The 17,599-nt window shown below is 34.6% G+C and overlaps 1 protein-coding gene and 1 long non-coding RNA gene across 6 annotated transcripts in view; one reads left to right on the top strand and one right to left on the bottom strand.

The window, feature by feature from the left end:
• The window catches only part of LOC107077802 (uncharacterized), an 87,751-nt gene that overhangs the window by 28,305 nt on the left and 41,847 nt on the right, over positions 1-17,599 (top strand). The window lies entirely within an intron of this gene.
• Positions 1-17,599, bottom strand: part of fam49a (family with sequence similarity 49 member A) — a 58,023-nt gene that overhangs the window by 14,829 nt on the left and 25,595 nt on the right. Inside the window, exons 2-3 of one of the 5 annotated variants that reach the window (XM_015350749.2) lie at positions 16,530-16,603; positions 1,515-1,594 (exon numbers count right to left, since the gene is read on the bottom strand). In XM_015350749.2, coding sequence (XP_015206235.1) covers positions 1,515-1,584 — 70 coding nt within the window. In that variant the 5' untranslated portion in view covers positions 1,585-1,594; positions 16,530-16,603. Of the gene's footprint in view, positions 1-1,231; positions 1,312-1,514; positions 1,597-16,529; positions 16,604-17,599 lie in introns of those variants that run through there. The other 4 variants (XM_069178658.1, XM_015350746.2, XM_015350737.2 and 1 more) reach the window with 4 other exon arrangements.

Genomic DNA, 17,599 nt, shown 5'->3' with positions numbered 1-17,599 from the left:
CAGTCAGAGAATCAATACCATGTTTATCCAGGTTTACTCTTAATGCCTCTAGTTCTTTTTTATCTTCTTTCTAGTTACGATAAGAGTTAGGTAAAAAGTACTTATGGGTGACTTTTCAGTGTTATCCGTCAGTTCAAACAATCTGTTGAAGTCTGTTAAATAATTCTTACCATGATTAATGACTCGACCAAAAATTAGATTTCAATGCGCTTAACATGTTGAAACTTCACCAAATAAACTCAATACCGATATGTAACTTGCAAAAATTTTAAATAATTCTATGTTACATCATTTCTAATTAAAAAAATCTTATTCAAGTATCTTATAATACTAAGACATTTGTAAATCTTTGTCTTCATTTTGCACGTGTTACTTTTTCTCCTATTACATGTGCACTTTCATCTCACTAGCTAACAAACAATCTGCCTTAGATTCAGCATGTAATTTAGGTTCATATAAAATTATTTCAACATTAAAACCAACTGGTATTTCCTTATTCAATGTCATTCTCTGTGCTGCAATAAATGAATCCCATCTTCCTAAAAGACAAATTCTGTATGAAATTAAATTTTGGCATTATGTTAGGGTGCTAATTCAAAGAGCTTCAAGGCAGCTTCATTTTGTTGCCTTGTTCATTTGGAAGACCGCTATAGGATACCAAAAACTGTCAGCACAGAAATAATCATGCATAACATGCACTGGACATTTCTTGGACATCCCAGGGCAGTGACTTGATAGCGTCATTAAAGAATCTTCAGCAATTAGAGAGTTCTGGGTACAGAACACCTCATGTGTTCTCTGAGTCACTCTAGTAAGATACTGACCAATCTGTGAATTATGAGTGCTATTATCAGTTTTGATCAATAAAAATTAACTCTTATGCTTCTGTTGCAGTCACTCAGGAGAGATGAGCTACTGATGATGAAAAATTACAAAAAAATAATAATAATTTGGGTGTATGTCAACACAATGAACTACACTAGCTTGTTAGATGAGCTTAATTGATCACTATCAAAATCATATTATGTTAATAAAGGTGGTACCAAGATATCTCATATTTTAATGAATAAAGATTTTGGTTTCCCCCCTGCTCAAGATCATATGAACGTGGCTTTCTGAATTATGTTTACTAGACTTTGTAAAGCTGTTTGCAACCCAGTGTAACAAAGACACATGCAAGTAGTTAATAGTTAAAATACAACAATCCAAGCCAGGCAAAAGCTCTGCTCACTTTCAAAGTCAAGGAAAAAGTTTGGCCCCTGATCAAGTTCTGTACAAGTGAGAACTTTTAAGAGATTCCCCATTTGGTTTCTGAAAGAGAAAAGCAAGAAGATAGGTGTACAGTATTGTGGACAGTAAATCAAACCTTTTCCTGGGTCAGCACCGCTCTCTGAGGAGGAAGAGATGATGGCTCAATCCTAAACTGCCTTTGCTTGAATCACTGATCTAAACCATGTGATTAAAAGGAATCAAGTAATGCTTTTTACCCTCCATTAATCTTTCTTCAAACTTACTTTCAAAGTCCAGGAAAAAATGTGGATAGTTTTCTATTTCCCTTGTTAGGACTTTAAGAAGATTACCCATTCCAGCAAACCTAATTGAAATATAACAAAAAAAAATTAAATGAAAAAAAAAATCAGTCTTGGTGATACTTACAATGGCTGAGTATAAGGGTATAGGCAGCACTGCACAACAGATCACAGTTTTTTTTTTAAATATACACTGCAGAAAATTATTATCTAATTTCAGGATATTAGATTAATGTTAAAACTTTCCATATTTTTCTGAAAAGTCTCAATGAAGAACTGCTTTTTATTATATTTCAGTTGTGGAGTACTGTTTTAATACCCAGTTAAAACACCTACACAAACATTATTATTAAAAAAAATGGTACATTTATATTTGATAGAGAACAATAACATTCTTAAAGACTATTATATGTAGCTTTCATTCTTATATCACAGTTGTTTAATGGATTAAAAAGGGTAGCAATATGAAATTGTCTTAAGCATACTGTATTCGTCTTTTTAAGAACTATTATAAATTAACTCTCACCAAGTGCTAAATACAACAGGTTTTATTTAAAGCACAAATATGGAGCCTCTATGCATTGACAATGTATCATTAGAATCAAATGCATATTTCCTCAACGTTTGTTAATTGAGAATCTAAATAATCTCTGAACTGTCATTCCTTCTGCTTCCACTTGTCTCTACTATTGTGATTGCCCCCCTCTCCCTCCTTCTGGGTACCAGTCCATCACAGGGAAAACACCCCTATACAGCTGGCTGAAGAGATATGTTGTGGTCTCAACCCCCCAACTACAGACAATCATGAGTACAAAGGCTTAACGACTACCAGCTCCATGATTCCAAGGGAAATTCAACCTTCTAGCATCCTATATTATTGCCATGTGCTAATTCAAAGCATCCGCTTATATCTCTTTTCAATCAGGTATCACCAAAAGCTTTCAAACAAGAAAGAATTTAAGGATTTTTAACAATATCATTTTAATTTCTTGATTCTTTGCTGACATTAAGAGTGATCATGACAACGCAATAAGTGAGCTAAATTGTATTGCAATGGAATCTTTAATGAAAATCTTAAAATCACTTCAAATCACTAAAATAAAGAGGCTTCAATTCCAAAAATAAGCAAAGGGGATTTAGACACACAAGTACTTTGAGTATAGGGTCTTCTATATTTACTGTTCATTAGAAACACAAGCCTTCAAATAAAATCCAATGATGTATCATTCAGAAGGTTTCAGAACCTACCTCTGAGTACAATGTTCAAAGACCCTTTCTAATTAGTATTTAAAATCGGGTGGAAGTGTGTAATTCACACACTAAGAAAATACGTAAAAGCTTTAGAAAATGAATAGCCCAGTTATTTATAAGTACATGTCCATGAAACTGAAATCAGTATGTAAACAAGTGTATTCCTTTAATTACCCATTTGCTAATGTAAAGTACATTATTAAAACCTAATTAACATAGTGCAGCCTTCTTTGTAGTAAAGATGCACTCATGAAGTGTCCATATGTTATGAATGCATACACTTGCCATTACAAGCTTTCTGGTGAGGTCATGTGGAAATGCATCTTTTTAATCTTACTTTCTGACGCTAACAGAACCCACTGAACCTTAGACTTCAGGAGGAATTTTTTAAAGAATTTTCACTCTATGAAAACTATTCCTTAACAACAGCCAGAAACCATAAATTCAATTAAGCATCTTGATTCAATAAAAAAAGACCTCCCAAAATAAAGCATGGGAACACCAGCTTGAACTACTAAACAGATCTCAGTCATGTTGTGTTCATAAATGCACTAATTTGTAAATAGAAATACACGGTGTAAATGTCCCAGCTTAATTTCTCCAAACACTAATATGCACTAGTATACACTTCACTTAGAAAAGAAAAGATTCCAAGTAAAGTGAACTGGTCTTTGTGATACTGTATTTCTATCCTCACAAAAGAAAGAAGTAACTTAATCATTTTAACCTTGGGGTCTAAGGCAGCTGTTAGTATTGTGCTGGTGCATTTTTTAAATTTACAGCAAATGTCTTGGATATGTTCATTGATATTTTTGACAATGGCCAATTAATTCATTTTTTATACTTTGAATAAATGTATTTTTGAAAATTCAGATATCTCACAACATTAGTTACCCTGAATTTATATCAAATACTACATCAAAGTGCTGAAAACTGCAAACTGCTCCTGAAAACAGGATAGTAAGCAAACAGTGACACTGTATCAATAGCTGCAGCAGGTTTTAAAACACACTGCATCACAGAATTAAGGTTCAAATCAATGCACAGTGGTAACTGTTTTCTACATTTAATTTTACATCTGTACGATTGTCATCGTCAACTTTGTAATTATTTTATTTTACCCATTTTCTAAATTCTGGTTTATTTCTGTTCTTTGTACAGAACTGCCAGTGTCTCCTCATGCTTCGTTACTGCATGTGCTTAGTATTCAGAATTTCAGTGCAAAATTAAAGAGCCTGTTCTAATATTTAGGAACCAGCATGACGCATAAAAACCTCAAATCTGGCAAACTGATGTAGACCTCTTCAATAGCTTAATTTTAAACACATGGTAACTGCCTCCTTTCTAGTCTTTCATTAAAAAACAAATTTGAACTGCGTCACTGAACTAAGACATTGGGTACCAGTAGCACTAAGAGTTTAATTTGAACCACACCAGCTCTTTCCACATGGCACATGTAGCATTTACATGGTGATTAATCATACAAGGAGCACGCTGTGTTAAACATCGGCAATCAATTTCATTATGCAAGAAGCGTCTTGCCACAGTAGACATATTGTGTAAAGAACACAGGTTATTGTTTGGCGAGAATACTGAGGCCAAATACCTACATGAAAGTGGACATTGTGCAGCTGTTTTGACAACCTTGCAATGTAACTCAGTGGATTTCCTGTGCTGCAGACATTTTACCCTTTTTGACATGGGCCTATTACAGCATACAACTACAAAGAATAGAAAGTTCAGGTTTAAAATAAAATGTGAGACTGCCCTCTGCAGTATCCTTTCTTGCACAGCGAAAACTAGCAGGGACAGCATGAAGACTAACAATGTATACCTTCAGTTACAGCCTATGGAGAGAAAAAAAATAACCCTGAATAATAAACAATGCTGAACACATTTGTGCTCATGTCTATTTGTGCAGACATGAGCCATCATATGTCAATGGGGGGGGGGGGGTGACTAAAAAGACGGTTAAAACACAGATAGTATAGTTATTTATCCAAAATTCAGATGTTGAACAAAATAAGGTGCTAAATGTGTTGCATTGAACTTCAGTAAATATTGCAGTTAACAACCATGACATTTGTTTTTTCAAATGCCTAACCTCGTTTTCATTTGATAACTTCCCAAGTTGTTTCATTGCCATAGTGAAACCTACTGATTAAAAGAATTATGCTGGTAACCAAGGATTATAACATAACCTTAAAGCTAATGCAGTGATAAGATAATAATCACTCTTAACTTGTCAACACCAGCAAAAGCTCATAACGGAAGATGCAACAGTTGATCACTTGTGTGCTTAACATTTACTGCTGCACGCTATCAACAACAATCATTCTCATAGTGCCAAACTTGGCATTTCATATATGTGAATTTTTATGAGAATATCTACAATCTTACATCATAGTTTTAATAAGTGGAAGAAGCTTATTTGAAAATTTGATATTTCTAGCTACCCATCTACAGTTGTCACATAATAGGCTGTGAGCAGCCTCTTGTGGCCACTGGAAATATTTAACAAGAATGAGCAGTGCTGTACATTTATTGTTCAAAAGCTAAAAAGCAGTATTTTTACTGGAATTATGTAACGGATAGGTACAAAAGCCTCAGTGTATAAGTCTGGCACAGTCACAAATCCATCCTGCTGTAACATTCTTTCACGTAAGTGGTAAACAGGGAATATGTAGTCAAGTTCAAGAACATGGGAAATCATAGAAATGTCTATGTTAGCATTTTCATTACAACCATTAGCCTTACATTCGGTAAGAATTTATTACCTGCTTTTACATAGCTTCACTTCCTGATGAAAAAGTAAACAAACAAGTATGGATGTTCTTATCTTGCTCTTTGTAATTAAAGAGATACAGCAAGCAGTTTGTATCAACACCAACTAATTCAGTGAGTTCAAGGGAACCACTCTGATTTTTTGGATTTCTTCCACTGACCACCCACCATGCATTTTCACCACAGTTTTCTGAATAAAGGTTATGTGCATAAGTACAAAGTTTGTATATTTATTCCAAGATAATAACAAACGTTCAATTTTTTTCATTTTGAAAATGAAGGCTACTATATTTTTCCTTTTGACTTTTTTGTTTCATTTATACACTTATTTTTCAATTAATCAGGCTTCCTAATCAGAAGTGGCAAGTAATTGACCTATCAACTCTAATGCAGTTCCACAAGAGCACATTATTTTGGTAAATCAGAATGGCTATTCCATCAGTGAATTGATGAAGGTGTGGGATTACAAAATATGAAGCTAAACTCTATACCCATGCAATGAAACTTAATGCTTTAGGACAATATGTATGTCATGAGAAAAGTGAAATGAATTAGTTGTTGTGTATATTGCATATTGAAAATTCAAGAGAACAGTGTCACAGTTTATTATTCGGTCTAAGTACGGTGATTTTGTTCTGCACATGATAGTAACTGTAAAGAACAAAAGAATTAGCACTCTTTCAGAATTTCAGAATTTTTGCACATTTTCACCCATTAATCTTATCAGAGCTTCGTGTGGGTCTAAGTGATATAGAGTGCCGTGAAAATGTATGTGCCCCCCATCCCGATTTCCTCTATTATTGCATATTTGTGACACTGGATGTTTAGACAAAATCTAGTATTAGATAAAGGGAACCTGAGTGAACAAATAACACAGCATTCCACATATCATCATATTTTTAGTGGAGAATATATACAATTTTATTTTTATGTAGTGCTTTTAATCATAAAGGATCTCAAATACAAACAGGAGAGAGCGCACCACCAGTAAAATGAAAGACCCACTTGAGTGACGTGCAGCAGCCCTGTTTCACAGCTTTATTAAGTGGAGAAGTGAGGAAATGCCATAGCACACTACACTGTGCAAGACTATAGAGTAGAATTTAGCCAGAACAGCAAGGTTTAATGACCAAGTATTTGCAGGAAGGCACAGCCTACACCTCAGTGCCCCGTTACCATATTGAGGAAGTGGCTTGGAAATTCTTCAGTTCAACCTATTGGGTAATCCAATCCCAGAAACCTTTTATTGGAAGGTTCCCCCCCCAGTACTAATCGGACTCGGTTATGAAGGTGTGGTAAAAAACTACACCACTAAGAATTTATGGTCTAATATATTTATACATTTTTTACCTTTACCTAGTCCTAACCTCATCTGCCAGATGACATACAATAATTCTATTTTGTTATTATTTGAAATATAAATAAGCCCACATTCAATTACTCTGTATGAAAAAGCTTCACCCAGTTAAGATGGTATGTAGAATCAGGTAATGTAATGTAGCTTAATTAGCCCTATACAATTTCTTGCATTAGGAATTTGTCTTTTCGCATACCCCAGCTTGCTCTCCATGAGACAGACACACAGACAGGGAGAGAAGCTTGGGGTCAGAGCACAGGGTCTGCCATTGTACAGCACCCCTGGAGCAGTTGGGGTTAAGGGACTTGCTCAGGGGCCCAACGGAGCAGGATTCCTCTGCCAGCTGCGGGATTTGAACCTTCCAGACCTTCCAGTCACAGGCACAGGCACAGATCCTTAGCCACAAAGCCACGGCGCCACCCCAGGTGTACCAAAACATGCAAATGATTAGTTACAAGAAGTGATTCTGCCTGTACTGTTGATATATAATCATTAACTTTGCCAATTATAACACATGACCAGATCAAAATAAATCTTTGACAGTCTTAGAGAAAGAATTATCAGTCTGGGATGGGTTACAAAGCCACTTCCAAACAATAAAAGTCCATCATTCCCCAGTAAGGAAGAATTTACAAATGGAGAAAAATCAAGAGCAGTGCCAGTCTATCCAGGAGTGACTATCCTACCATATACTCTACAAAATGTGAGCATATGCTCCTAGAAATCCCAAAGAAAGTTACATCCAAGAATCTACATGCTTCTCTCACTATGGCGAATGTCAGAATTCAGGAATCCAACATCAGGAATATATTGCACAAGAACAGCTTTCATGGAAGGACAGCCTGGAGGAAACCCCTACTCTCCAAGAAGAACATGGTTGCACGTCTTACGTTTGTATAACAGCACTTGAATGAAAAACAAGACTTCTGGAACAATGTGATCAAATGAGCCAAAAGTGGAGTTGTTTGGTCATAATGTAAAATGTCAGGTTTGGTAAAAAACAAACTGTCTTTAACCAGAGGAACCTCAAACCACCATCCAACATGGTGGGTAGATGGTAATCAGATAGAGATTGCTATGGTGGGACCTAACTAGAGTTGTGCATACAAGAAAGCCCTCAAACATCACACAGCTTTACACTTTTGTAAGGAAGACTGGGCCAGAATTCCTCCCAAGTGAGGAGACAGACTCATCAACTTTTACAGGAAACATTTAATTCAAGTTATTGCTGGTAAAATGGGCTGACAAGTTTCTGAATCAAAGTGCACTTACTTTTTCACACTAACATTTGAATACTGACTGATTTTTATAAAATAATGAATAAGTAGATTTTCTTTGTTGTTAAAAGAGATTAGTTTAATCTACTGTAAGGACAAGATGAAGGTCAAAATGTCTAAATATGTTAAACCAAAATCATTTTAAACCATGGATGTAACTGAGATTCAATTTTTGTAGTATAAATAAATAAAACGGTAGCCCCAGCCCACATAGGCAACCAAGGCACTATCCATCTGGAATGGATGTATCCTTAATTATGTCGAATTATTTTGGAAAGTATACACAGTACATTCCTGGTTAGGGTCTTGAATTCAAGGTAACCCCTTGGACATAACAAAATTGGAAGGTTCAGACTTGATGTCTTACTCAGTACACATATTAGAAAGAAATACTCAGGACAAAAAAATCTTCAATGACAAAAGTGAAGTGTAAAACACTTAGGATGCCAGATTCTCCATTTTCTAATTACTTAGGACAAAAATTTGAGACTGAACAAAATTTAAAAAATCATGCAGAATTTTTACAAAGGCTGTACCCGTTTTGCTTGGCTTTTTATTTAAAAAAATCCATCAAGACTTAAAAAAAAATCCATCACTATTACTATTGTTGGCCTACAGGCAGTGCTAAAGAGGCTATTTAAGGTGTTTAGGATGGGGAAAAAAGGCTCCCTGCTACCTTTCTCTAGAGTGTACCAGCTGACAAGATTCCGAGTGATCTCTACTTGATTCAATGCTCAGGATACCTATAAGCCTCCCTCATCTTTAAATGGAATTAATTAACCTATTTCTACTAAATAATATTTTCTATAGGTGGTCATTTTGAAAATAACCCTAGGACCCTAGGTTATCATCAGCCATACTGAAGTTCATTAGTTCATTTTTGTGTATGTATCAAAGGTGGATAGAATTTTTTATATTACATGGTAAGGACATTAGGTTTTATATTTTTTAGCATGGTTTTGCTGTTCTCAGTATATTTTTACTGTCCAAATGGCACATTATCAGTGGAGCATCTTTGAACAGAAGCACTAGATCAATGGTCTTATAAAAAAAGATAATGCCACTGGGTTTAAAAAAACACCATTGTGAAGCTCAGGTTGTCATGTTTCTTATGATAAAGCTTGTGGTGTTGTGTTTTGATTTTGCTGCTTAAAACTGATTAAATTAATACATTTTGCTGTATGAATATTAACAGCATTATTGCAAGGAGCGCTATCTCATTAATTTGTTTAATTAGAAAATACTTTCAAACTTAATGGTTGGATCAAGAGGATACTGGTGCAATACTTAAAGAGATGATTAAAACATATGCCGGAATGCAACATAAAATGCAATGCAGATTTCCAAGGCAGTGACGGATCCGTTTATGGTTATGTATAAATATTTATGCTGGAACAGCTTAATTGAAATGGGAGTTACTTACACACCTTCTAGAAAAGAACGTTAAGAAACACTGAAAGTACTGATTTAAACACCAGTATGAAGTTGTCACTTACAGTTTGCCATGCAATTTGTGATTTTTCTACCGCAACATTTTTGCTTCAATCACAAAGCAGTGTCCTGAATTAGGCAGAGGTGCAAATCTTAGTACTGTGATGAATGAGTTTCATGTGCATTTCATTGCAACAGATTTTAAATGACTTATTCAGCTTGAACATCCTAAAAATTATGCGGTCCACTATCCAAATAAAGATTAAAATAAAAATAGCATATACATCTACATTCAATATTCTTAAAACTTGTAAGGTCTGGTGAGTTTATAAAATAAACCTCTATGCCTTCTAATTGCAACCCTCTAAGGTTCAAATGTCTACATCTTTACATTTTGTAAAACTGCTTATTAAACCACATTTTAACAATTCTAAGCTACTTCCCTACTAACTGAACCAAACACTGCCTGCCAGACTCTGTGAATGTTATCACAGGTTCATTCCAAAGCCAGAAAATACATTTTTAAAACTGAACACAAGCTTTATATATATATTATAGTCAGATTGGTTTTTGTCTATTATATCTAAAACATACAACACATAAAAGTTGAAATATTAGACAATTAAGATTCTTCATAGTTGAACCTTACAAGAGCATGCACAGACCGTGAAAAGGCAATGTCAAAAATGGGAAAAAAAATCCAGTCCTTGGCATCAAAACGAGGCATCTTAGGCAGACAGTCCTCTCTATTTTTAAGTAACACACAGAGTATTCAGATAATCAACTGAAAACCCTGCTGGCTTCCAAAAGCCAAGCTGTTTACTCTTTTTTTTGCTTGGCTTTTATAGCATTAGGCTTTGGCGTCTTTCATGCTGAGCTATAGCGATCTGATTTTGTTAGTTTTAATTAAAGACGACATGCACGCAGAATGGCCACAAGGTACAGGCAGCCTTTGAATTGTTAATGCAATGATGTGAAGGCTACACAGCGTTTCATTGTTCTGACTGCAGTGGTGATGCCGAGATATCTAAACAAGTCAGTTGTCAGGTTTTGGCTACAGATCAGATTTTATTCTGCTGTACTGAATAATAAAAAAACTAACAAATGTTATATACAATACTACATTTGTGATTGCTTTTATTTATTAAATCTGGAAGTGGATGTTTTTATTGTAACTCCACCCAATTTGAAATTGCCAGTTATTTTTTTTTTAAGCTTGGCTTCTCGATGGCAGATCCTCTACTCAAGGGTAAAATGTGCAACCATACCTCTCCAGCACGCCCACCAGTTCATAATCTGACACTGCAATCCCCATAGCACCTGACAATATAGGTAACGCTGACTGGAGGAGTGGCAAATTCCTCTCTAATGTCACTGGCCAGCAGGTCTCAAAAGTGGCAGTTTCGCTGAACAGTGGAAAGATTAAATAAGTAATCCTAACCCTTACTACATAGTGCTTAACCAATTGTGCATCATTGCTTGAGGGTCACAAGTGGCTTGTAATATGACACATGTCTAAACTAGCTACATTTGGCCACTAAGATGTCTTCCTTGCTGCCCAATATTTTGAACTCGTCATACAAGAAAGATAATTAATATAGCTATACAAACAGTATTTCTTAAAGCACAACTGTAACACCTTTTTAAGCATTTTTTGGTAATTCCGCAAAAGAAAATAGTTTCATATTAGGAAACTACTACCACGTAATAGTTTCAAAGCACCGTGTAACAGATAAAACATGTAACAAAATCCTGGGAGTGACAAAGCTATACTTAACAGCACCAAGGTAACTGGAGAATAATTCAAGTCAAATCAAAAGGGGAAGTACCCACTGAACATCTCATACCAGAAGTCAAATTTAGCTGCTTTAACAAATTAGCTGAATACCAAGGGATATAATAATAAAAATGGAGAGTGCAATTCAAACTGAATATAAGCTTTAAAAACACAATTACATAATTTATGTGGCAGTGCCATTTCTCACAGGAACTGCTTACTCAACTGAGGTGGCAGGTACAGTAAAGGTCAATGACAGTTGTGGAAGTAAACAGGATGTAATAGTTTGAACAAAACAGGAAAATGAATCATAGAAAGGAAGTCTCATATATACTTCCTTCAGCACAAAGCCTTGACACCTCCCTCCAATTTATTGTACCGTTACAAATACTTAGTCTCTCAAGTTGTATAACTAGGAGTTGTAAGACTAAGATCAAGCTGGTTCTTTTATCCAAGTTTATAATTGATGACTTCTGCTACAAATACAAACCACTTTATGAATTGCTAGTTTTTAATGTTTATTTCTCCCTTACAGATTTTCTTTGTTTTTGCCTGGAATTTTTCCCAACAAATTTTCTGACCTATATTTCAATCCTTGAACATTAACAGGTCCACATAGCCACTTCTAAAAGTGGCATATTAAACGCTCATCCTACTGTTCTTTTTAAATCGCATTTAAATACTACAACTTACAAGAACATGCATGAAGATTTAACAGGTGTAGTACATGGCTACTGGCTCTTAACCAACATAGACCACGTGGCTAAAGTTAAAATTATCATGTATATAACGGGTCAACAATAATTGGGCTTGAATAAATTAAAAATCAGAAAGTGAGCCACTGAAGAAGTCATTAGTCATTTTTAAAATACACTTCAAATATATTTAAAGATTTCATTATGAGCTGCCAAGGAGTACTTCAGGAAGTGCAGTTAAACTGTATATGCTTGAATAAGTACAAACAATGCTCACAGCATACAGTAGTTGTGATTGTAAGATTTGATCAGTTCTTATTTATGTGCAAATTAACACACTGCAGTAAACAATCCTTTCTCTGGTGACTTGCTAGAGGAATTGTTGTGACAATTGTCCCACCACTCATGTTTTTTGTCAAATATCTCAGGATGGTCACTACCTCCAGGAAAACATCCGCACATTAAATTATTTCTCTGTCAAAGCGTAAACTACATGCTAGCATTCCAGTCTTTGTTTTCCTTCACATTCTTATTACAGGGGACTTCCTTTCAACAGTACTAATCTCATCCTTTTGTTTTGTGTATTTTTGTGATTTTAAATGACCATCTATTTTTATCTAATCAATGCAGGCCAACTGATAGATGACAAGTTTAGTAAAATAAGTTATACCCTACATACTGTGTATGTACAATAAACTAAGTGGACACATTCACTCATTTACGCAAGCATTTTCATACTTTGCATGGACAATTTGGACCATTAAGCACCACTATATTTGAATGGATACGCTGAATAATTATATACTGCAATTTACACCAAAATAAGCAAACTATTTTTTTAAGGATGAAGACAGAAATATTATAAATTCCAATAAAATACCAGATTTAAATTGCATGCACAATGGAGTTGTTTTCACTTAAATTGCTAATAGTGTGTGTAAACATAAAAACAATTTTTAGTTATATAAAATAAAAAATCATTATTGTGCAACCCACAATCACCAACTCTCCACAAGAGGGAGCCATTGTATTGAAAACACAAAATCCGGTTTGTGTAATAGCAAAATAAAGCCTCCTTTATCAACGTTAATTAGAATTTCATTAGAAGTAACACTGAACACAAACAACAGTATTTGAGCTCCTCAGACTGAAATGAGCCCCCCAGTTTCTGCTTTATGAAATATACAAGAAAATGGAGCCTCCGATCACAAAAGTAGGTGTTACAGCCAGCCACATTAGGCAAATCATCAGCTAATACAAATTACAATTAACAGTTTTACAATGCTTGAGCTTTTATAGATTATGTTGTTCTATTGTGAAATAAAAAAATTCACTTTAAAAAGTATATGCAAAATTTCAAAACAATGAGCAGAAACAATCACAATAACGCATAAAAGGACCTTAGCAATTTTGCATACTTAAATGCCAATTAGTCTATGCACAGTGTCTTGCATAAGTATTCACCATCTTCCAGTGATGTCTCATTATTGCAAGGCTTGAGCAGGTTTGCAAAGAATGAGTGAAAGATATACAATCCCAGTGTGCAGTTTGTAGAGGTATGCAAAAAGATTCATAATTGTAGCCAAAAGGTAACAATTTGGGGATGAAAATACATTAAACTATCATGTTTTCTGACTTTCTTTGCTGACCTCTACTGCGCATAAAAGCGTTCATTTTTTAGAATTCAAGTTTGGATTAAAAATATTTACTTACAAAATACACATATTTGTAATCAACAAAATGGTAAAATGGGACATCATTAGAAGGAGATGAATACTTTTGAAAGGCACTGTATGCACATATACATAATAAGAAACCCATTAGCACAAACTGAGTTATGGAGGACTCTGCTATGTAGCTTAACTATTTCATCTAGAAGAGGATGTGAAAACAATAGCATTTTATTTTGTGTGGTTACCAGTGTTAGATGGATACTGCAGATGCATAACAGTTTCCTGTTAACATACACAAGGCATGAGCTGAAGTGCAAAATGTAAAATTTTAAATGCTTTTACATTTCCTGTATAGCTTAACTGTGACAAGATTCACAAAAAATGACTGCACCAGTGTACAAGAAAACAGCTCATTTCACCATGTCTCGAAAGCAATCCCATTAATAAACTGCATTTTTACTATTCTTAATAAAAAAAATAGCTTGATACAACAAATCTTTGACACTTGAGTTATGTATGGTCTTTCGCCATTTTCAAAATGGTACTGCTAAGGTTGTTTTCACTGCTAACCTTGGCTTAATATGGAAAACTACAAGCAATTTTGATCCTGCCATCATTAGAGAGTAAAGGTCAGATGTTGCTATTTATCAATCACTAATCTTACAGAAATGTCTCTCTGCTACAGTATCGGTTATAAGTGTTTCAGTTTTATAAAGATATGCAAATAACGAATGATAATTGCACTTCCTAACATAGCGTTTTTAAATATTCAGAAAATACGTAGTGGAGAGAATTTGCCAGGTCTGCAGCTCATAATAAAACCTTCACCAGACTCTGTGAATAATTTGTCCTTCACAGTACACTCTGTACAGTCTCATGTTCAGTATACAGAACTGCAAGAATGTGTGAAGAATTCAGACAGTTCCATTTTTAGTGCGGGTAAGCATGTGGTAGAGTGAAAGTGACAAAAGACTACTTCTCTGTTCAACCTTTTTGTTTAATGCCCTTTTTCATCCTATTTGTGGCAGATGCGTGTGCTTCTTGCTCACACTGTGGTAAATAAAATACAGTAGGGTGTTGACATTCATGAAGGTTCAGCGAAGAGAACGTTTGTGAATAGCATAAACCAAGTCCACCTCTATACCGTTGCATAAAGTACTACAGTATATAGTAGGTAGGTTAAACAACATACGTAGCCCTCCCTTATTTGATAATTAAAGTATTAATGCAGTGGCTTGAAGTTATTTTAAAAAACACTGATCAACTAAAAGAAACAACATTAATCACTAAGTTATAGTAATCTGTTAAAATAACATGAGTCCCTCTATCTTTCTGCCTCTGTGATTAGTATGCCCCACTGTAGTGAAATAGGCAATAAAACTGTCTGTGAGACTGTAAATCTTGTCGTTCTCCACTCTGGCAAGAAGTGTCTGTTATAACACAAAAACAAGACCAAGCTGAGATGCGGATGCTGGATAGTAGGTACTTGGGCAGGGGGCTGAAAAAGGTTCACTAAATAACAAGATCCATCAATCACTAATTTGAAAGGTTAACCTTCTGTTTGGTTTTATCCAAGCCCCTGTTGGCCAGACCAAATCAGGTAGAAGTGAATTTGCAAATGTTAAATGCATAGATGTTGAGACTCTGCTGGATCTTTAAGATATTTTGCTTGCCAAGCAAACAAAACTGCAAATTATTGAAGAAATAAAAAAAAGGCTTCCAATAAGAATGTTTGTCTGACACTAACTGAATGTGCATGGCCATAACCAGGATAAAAATCCCATAAACATGACTATTTTTTCTATTTTCATCTCATTCTATACATGAAATATGTAGACACATGCAAATTCAGACAGACCTAACCGTGTTGAAAATGTTAAGTGGGAAGCAACATTGTAAAGGTCCGTGCTGACCAAAACAACTGATATTCAGCTAGCTGTAACCCACACAAAATCTCCACCATGCTGTTGAGATACGCATGGTGAAAAGCAGCAAATCAAGATTTATCACTGTGGCGAATATCTGAGAACATTCGAGATCCCCAGTTGCCAGGCCACTGTCTTACAAGACGGCTAAACTGCATAGTGACAACATCACACTCAAGACTGTTCCATTTATTTACAAGGTACATTGAGGAGCAGTCTCTTTCACAATACTAGAGAACATCATCTTATCATACTATTCATCATACTTTTTTGCCATGGCATTTAATAGGCACACATGGCATTTGACACCATTCATCGTTATTCATGTCCAATGAAAAACATTAACCTACTGAGCGCACCTTAAATAATGTAACAAAATGTGACTTGTTTTAATTTCATCAGACCAGTTTTGGGGTTAGAGAAATAAATCAACTTGACAGGATAAAATTAACAATTTACAAAACTATACAAGAGATATCCAATTACACATACACACAACCTGTGCATTCCAGAGTCCTACTTCCTATAAGCCTAGAAGCCCAGAATTCTACACCTATAATCCAAATACACAATTAAAAAAACTTAATAAAAAGAAAGCCTTTATTCTAACAAAAATAGTTATTATTCAATTAACTCCCTACTACATAGATACCCAAAAGTGAGAGGAAATTAATTATCTATACATAACCATTTTATAATGTAATACAAATTCATATTGCTCCCATTTATTTTCTGATTTTTTTTTGACAAGCATTGACATTTTTCTGGGATCGCAGTATCTTTTTTTTAATTTACTATATAGTAAAGTACTATAATTTTCAAAATGTTACCTTTTTCCACTTACTGGAGAAGGACTTGTGTTAAGGTCTTGGTTAGTTTTATAACATGGGCTTGTCCTTTCTTTCTGTAAAAGAAAAAAAATATTAGCTTAGATATATACATGTCCATTTTCTATGGGTATGATGCACATCTTGTGGCCACATTTATAAATCAGCAGGAATGAGAATTTAATCATCTTTATTCATTCCCAGGTAAAAGCATTAACCTACTGAAGTTGAATGAACCTTAAATGTATTAAAATGTGAGTATTTACTTACCATTTCTGTGGTTAGAGAAAAATAAATCTGTTTATAATCAACTGCATATGCTGGATATTTTATAGCACATACAATTACATAGGGCAATTTCTGTGTAATGTTGCTTAATGTACTCTTTTGCTTTTATCTTTCAAATTTGAAATGTACAAGAGCTGATTTGAACTCTACAAAATCTTTGAAGAAAGAAAATATTAACTCAGATGGTTCAATCAGTGGGCCACTGGATAATGTTAAAAAACAGAAGACCAAAATGACTAAGAATTGGGTTAACCCAAGACAGGTCACAATAATAATAACAGCAATATCTAGAATAATATTGAGCAAATTAATGTATTTTAACCCTAATATATAAATACATTGCATTAATGTGCACACTTTGCATTTCTGTTCTTGAGCGATGAGTTGAAGTGCTGCCGACATTTTGGCTTAATTGGAAAAGAAATTCTCCTTACCAATTAGATACATTTATTTATATCCATGACTCAAAATTATAACCTAGATCTCTAAGATTATGAAGGTCATTTCTTGCTTACTAACATTTAGTTTTCTCAATTTGTTTAATTAAATCGATTTAAAAAAAGCGCCAAAGGAAGAGAACAATGTTGACTTTCTGTGTTCTAAATGTTAAGATTTTTCTTAATGATAAAAGTATCACTTACAGTATGTTTATTTACGCCTGTTTAAATATCAAAATCTGACACAAAGTCATTAAGTTTCCTCCATTGTTACTAGTAAAAATTCATAAATAATATGAACAGACAAGTCAGCGTGGAGGGTAATCTTTTTGAAGCCATACATTATCA

Source organism: Lepisosteus oculatus, chromosome 2 (assembly GCF_040954835.1).
Source record: "Lepisosteus oculatus isolate fLepOcu1 chromosome 2, fLepOcu1.hap2, whole genome shotgun sequence".
In the NCBI taxonomy this organism is placed as follows: Eukaryota; Metazoa; Chordata; class Actinopteri; order Semionotiformes; family Lepisosteidae; genus Lepisosteus; species Lepisosteus oculatus.
This window is presented reverse-complemented; position numbering and strand designations above follow the sequence as displayed.